Source organism: Microtus ochrogaster, chromosome 7 (assembly GCF_000317375.1).
Source record: "Microtus ochrogaster isolate Prairie Vole_2 chromosome 7, MicOch1.0, whole genome shotgun sequence".
Lineage (NCBI taxonomy): Eukaryota > Metazoa > Chordata > Mammalia > Rodentia > Cricetidae > Microtus > Microtus ochrogaster.
In genome coordinates this window covers 52,771,607-52,777,133 of record NC_022014.1, presented here as the reverse complement: position 1 = coordinate 52,777,133, position 5,527 = coordinate 52,771,607, and the positions used below count along the sequence as shown (strand labels likewise).

General features: G+C 50.5%; 1 protein-coding gene across 1 annotated transcript in view; it reads left to right on the top strand.

Annotated features, from left to right (window-relative positions):
- The first annotated feature begins 3,577 nt into the window (after positions 1–3,577).
- Positions 3,578–5,527, top strand: part of LOC101993128 (group 10 secretory phospholipase A2) — a 12,833-nt gene continuing 10,883 nt past the window's right edge. The window contains exon 1 of the mRNA XM_005350364.1: positions 3,578–3,635. Within this exon, the coding sequence (XP_005350421.1) occupies positions 3,578–3,635 (58 nt within the window). The remainder of the gene's footprint in view (positions 3,636–5,527) is intronic.

Genomic DNA, 5,527 nt, shown 5'->3' with positions numbered 1-5,527 from the left:
TCTGTAGACCAGGCTGGCCTCGAACTCACAGAGATCTGCCTGCCTCTGCCTCCCGAGTGCTGGGATTAAAGGCGTGCGCCACCATCGCCCGGCTCCCAGTCTAAAACTTAAGCTGTGCTATGACTATGATAAATACGGTAGTTCCTGTCCCGAGGGGTGAGAAATTGGATGATTTCTGTCCCTAAGTTCTGTCCTTTCTATCTCAGCCAGTTTCAGCCCTGGCTCTGACCATTTTAACTAGATTCATCAGCTTTCCTCTCTGCCTTGTTCCCCACCAAGCAATATTCAACCAAAGAGAAGCAGGAGCCTTAAATAACTGTTTCTTCCATTTGTTCTCCGAATGGATGCTTAGGATAAGGTTTCTAGATGAACCCTTAGAAGATCTGTCTGTGTTTATTCTTAGCTCTGTAAACCATAACAGAATTGTTGCTGCACTCATGCTCTCCTTCTGCTCCACCCTCTGCTCCCTGAACACACTTCACAAATAATTCATCTGGCCCTGCATTCTAGACTCTGCTTTTGGGAAATGATAGGGCACCCAGTATGAGATCCAGAGGTTCATGACCTGGATACCCAAATCCTTTGCTATCCTGTCATTGCCTTGCTCACATCTTCACATCCCTTTTATGTCTTCATGCCTGTCCCCCAAGTCTGCTGAGACTATCTGAGGACATGTCCTTGGAGGACATGGTGGTCAGTCCATGCTGCAGGCTCAGTGAATGGAGAATGGAAAACTGAAGAATGCTCCTTCTCTCTCCTTACTCAAACACACTGTGTAAGAACATCCAAAACTCCAGGCGGTGGTGGCGCACACCTTTAATCTCAGCACTCGGGATGCAGATGCAGGCTGATCTCTGTGAGTTCAAGGCCAGCCTGGGCTACAAGAGCTAGTTCCAGGACAGGCACCAAAGCTACAGAGAAACCCTGTCTCAAAAAACAAAAAAAAGGGGCTGGAGAGATGGCTCAGTGGTTAAGAGCATTGCCAAAGGTTATGAGTTCAATTCCCAGCAACCACATAGTGGCTCACAACCATCAGTAATGAGGTCCAGTGCCCTCTTCTGGCCTTCAGACACACACACAGAATATTGTATACATAATAAATAAATAAATATTTAAAAAAAGAAAGAAAGAAAACCGTATAAAGCGCTCTCTCTCTCTCTCTCTCTCTCTCTCTCTCTCTCTCTCTCTTTCTCTCTCTCCTTACTACAGGCTTGGAAAAGCAAGTCAGTTGTTCAGGCTGGCCTTGAACTCACTCAATAGCCTAGATTGTCCTTGAACTTGTCATCCCCCCCCCCCACCTTGCCCTAAGCCTCCCAAGCAGCGAGGCCTGCAGGCCTATGTCACCTGACTTGATTCCTCTTCTGGAGTTGTGGGACGTGGAACACGCATCTGTGGAGGGAGATGGTTCTCTACGTCAAGCATAAGGTTCCTGGAATCGAATTCTAAGGCTTGGCAGCAAGTGCCCTTTACCCCCGAACCATCTTGCTGGCTGTCAGCTTTCTGAGACAAGCTTTTACTCAGTAGCTCAGGTTGGCTTCAAACTCAGTATATAGTATAGTCTGGCTTCAGCCTCACAAGAATACCGCTACCTCAGCCTTCCAAGAGAGCAGCACCATGGATGCTGGTACTTGAAATGCTCCACATTAGCTGTGCAGGAGCCCCTGCTCCGAACGTCTAGTGTCTTCCAGGCAGGACTTCTGTGAGTGTTAAAGCCACGGGAGCCCTTGTGCTCCGCTAATGGTGCTGTGCATGAGGCTGCTGCTCATCTTCTACAATTCAAAGCCTTGGAGCATCTGAATCCCATCTGTACCATATGAGAAAGCTTCTACTGAAGGGTGACCAAGGGCCAGGCAGATCAGTGATGGCCACACAAGAAGCACGAGACCAGACTGTGGCCAGACACTCACACTACAGCAGGGAGATAATTGTCTATGGATAGAGAAGGGATGAAGCCTGTCCCCTGTGAATTATCATAACAGGGGCAAAGAGAGGTTGGATACTATGGATGATGAATTCTAGTCATGGTTCCCCTACTTTTAATACTTAACATTTTAAAAATGTATTATTATAGTGTGTAGGTATGAGCAAGATGCATGGGAGGTCACAGTACATGTACAGTGGTCACAGGACAGGTCTGTAGAGTCAGTTCCCTCCTTCCATCTTTACATGGGTTCCAGGGCTCAAGACTTGTGTGGTGCTCTGGAGCCATTCCACCAGCCCTCTGGCTTCTGTAGATCCTCAGGGTCTTTCTGTGACAGTGACTTGGCTGGGAGCCAAGGCTAAAACCTGTGTTGTGCTGGGTGGTGGCGGCCCACGCCTTTAATCCCAGCACTTGGGAGGCAGAGGCAGGTGGATCTCTGTGAGTTTGAGGCCAGCCTGGTCTACAAAGCGAGTTCCAGGACAGCCAGAGCTACACAGAAAAACCCTGTCTCAAAGAAAACAAAGCCCAGCCGGGCAGTGGTGGCGCACGCCTTTAATCCCAGCATTCGGGAGGCAGAGGCAGGCGGATCTCTGTGAGTTCGAGACCAGCCTGGTCTACAAGAGCTAGTTCCAGGACAGGCTCCAAAACCACAGAGAAACCCTGTCTCGAAAAAACTCCCAAAAAAAAAACAAAAAAAACAAAACAAAACAAAAAAAAACAAAGCCCAAACAAAGAAAAAAAAATCATGTGTTGTGAGCCTTCAAAGCCAGGGAGACTTTTGTGCTGAAGGTAATTCTTATCTTTACTTAAATTTGTTCATAAGATGTGGGATGTTTCCCAAGGTTCCACTCAGATCAGGTAAAAAACCCAAATAACAAAAAAATTGGTGGGCAGCCTGGTCTACAAAGTGAGTTCCAGGAGGGAGAAAGGTCAGGGGCAGAAAGCAATGTGTCTGATTATTATTTGTTTTCAGTCTAGAGCATCTGTTGAGTCCTCCTTCTTGCTTATACCCTTTCCTCAAAAGGAAACTATCCAACACATGAGAAGCCAGAGGCAGACTTGCATGGAATGATGCTGGGGTGGACTTTTGCCCTCTTAACCCCTGTCTTTTTTCTCTTTCCTTCCTCCTCACCTCCTCTCCAAGATCTTATATTGTAGTCCAGGTTGGTTCAGAATTCCCCACAGCCTTCTGCCCCAGCTTCCCAGTTTACCACCACCAGGGCTGCATGACTTGGGGCAACCTTTGATTACCTCAGTTTCTCACTTCGTGGTGGTATCAGCGAGGAGACTATAGAGTGTTAATTGCAACTGCCCCACAGAAGCACTTTGCCTGCATTGTGAAATGCTAGAGTAAATTAGCATTGCCTGAACTCTTTAAAATCAACACAGCACCTTATTCCGTGGAGGCATCCCCAGGTCGACCCCTTTGTGCTTAGCACTCCGTTTGGTGTCTGGATGCCTTTTGGGGACCAATCTGCAAAAGTCAGGGATAGACACTCCCCAAGGCTCCAGATGACCACTCCTGTTTAACTCCGCCCCACAGAGAGAAGTGAGGTAGGGGGCGGGGTTGGAGGTGAGGGTCGGCAGGATTGGTGAGTATCCTAGCCCTTCTGGTCAGTCCCCCACCTGCCACCCTCCTACGTGTGCCGGCCAACGATGCTGCTGCTGCTGCTGCTGCTGTTCCTGCTAGGACCCGGGCCCCGACTCAGCGAGGGTGAGTGAGGTCTGGCTTCCTCCAGCCTAGGTCAGATTCCAAACCTTCTCATTCTTTCTCACTGCCCCCAACTCAACAGATCCTTTCAACACCCAGAGCCTTAAAATCCCTAGTTCTTGCTTCAGAAGTGCATGCAGGCTTCCCAGCCGCTCAGGAGTCCTGTCTCTGAGTCCTTCCAGGGCCCTGCAGTCAGGCATCCATTCAGGAATTCAGGGGTGGGTGGGTATGAGGGTCCTCCCTCCACAATCCTCACAGCCACTGCAGTCCTCTCCAGCAGCCTGCAGCCCCCAACCTCTGCTCCTGAGCCCTCTGAACTGGTAATCACTTCTCTTGCCTGTGGGGTCTGAGGTGAGACTTCCAGGCAGGACCCTTTGGGTGGAAGGATCAAAGACAGAATTTAGACTCCTGTGGGTGACCTGTAAGGAAAACCCCTTTAGAGAGGCTTCTCTTGTTGACTCTCTAATCTGGGGGTATAGTAAGACATGCAGGCACAGGGCCAGCCCTGGCCTTACCTGAGTACTGAGGTGCAGGTGTGAAGCTTTGGTTCCAGGACAAACATCACCCAGATCAACATCGCAGATGCCTCGGTTGCTCCAAGCAGCACCCACCGGGTAATGCAGCTCAGGGGTGCCCAGGACGACCAACACTGGGTGTATACCAGCATGGAGTCCGTGGATCCTGGTACTGCCAGTGGAGGCTGCCCACAGGTAGACAGAGCAAACAGACCCTAGCCTGACCTGCCCCACCTATGTTGGCACAAAGGGAGTGTTTTCTCTGGTTCCAAACCCAATGCTGCTGACTGGGCTGTTCCAGCCTCTGTGATAGCAGAACGGTTAAGAGGCGCTGTGCAGATGGTTTCAGGGCACAGTTGGGAGCGGTTAGGCTAGGAGTATCTCACCTGGCCTTGGTGGTTCCTGAGGTCAGCAGAGCTTTCCTAGAAGCCTTTCTGTGTGCCAAGGTGTCCAGAGCTGTGTGACTCAGAGGCCTTTTCTGGAAGAGCACCCAAGCTAGAGGGGCACTCCCATGACAGGCACAGCCTGGGCCACTTGGAGTGAGGCTGTGTGAGCTGGCTGAGCAGCAGGCAGGAGCAGAAGTGGGGTGGGCCTGACTAGAGGGATGGATGTGCTCTGGAGAGGTCGGAATGCTTGGGACTTGGGGTACAGTGGAGCTGAGAGCTTTACCTCAAATCCATGGGAACCATGGAAGGCTCAGAGCAATTGGAAGAGGACAGGTTTGTCATCCAGAAAGGAAAGTGTGGCTTCAACTCCTATCTAGCCAAGGATAACCTCCACTTCTGATCTTCCTGCCTCCACCTTGAAGCGCTGGGGACTACAGGCACAGGCTACCATGTCTTCTTTATACGATGCTGGGGATGGAACCCAGCTTATGCCGGACGAGCACCTGACTTAGAGCCCCAGTTTCTCTGAACTCAGTTTTCTTCTGATCTGAGCCATCTTGAGAACCCCCTCTGTGTGGTGCTCGAAAGAAAACATGATTGGCTATAAGTCCAGTGTGGAGCCTTTAAATAAGTTATTATGATGGGAACATGTTCTAAGTGACATATGAGAGGCGCGGCAGCCCAGGGCCAGGCTACACCTGCACTGTCTTCCATCCTGGAATGGGGTAGGAGAGGTGGGGTGGGCGCAAACACTCAGCAAGCAGGCTTGGGAGTTTGGTCCTGCTCTGCTGCCAGGGTCCCCCAGGCTTGCCATTCTGTAGTCCTCCTTCCTTGCTCTCGCTCCACACAGAAGATGCACCAGGGTGTGAGCTGGAGCCTTAGCTCCAGGCTGTGGGCGGAGGCCACTTCCCCAAGTCAGTCTCCTATCACCAGGGTTTCCTATCACACCTGTTTTTTTTTTTTTTTTTTTGGTTTTTCGAGACAGGGTTTCTCT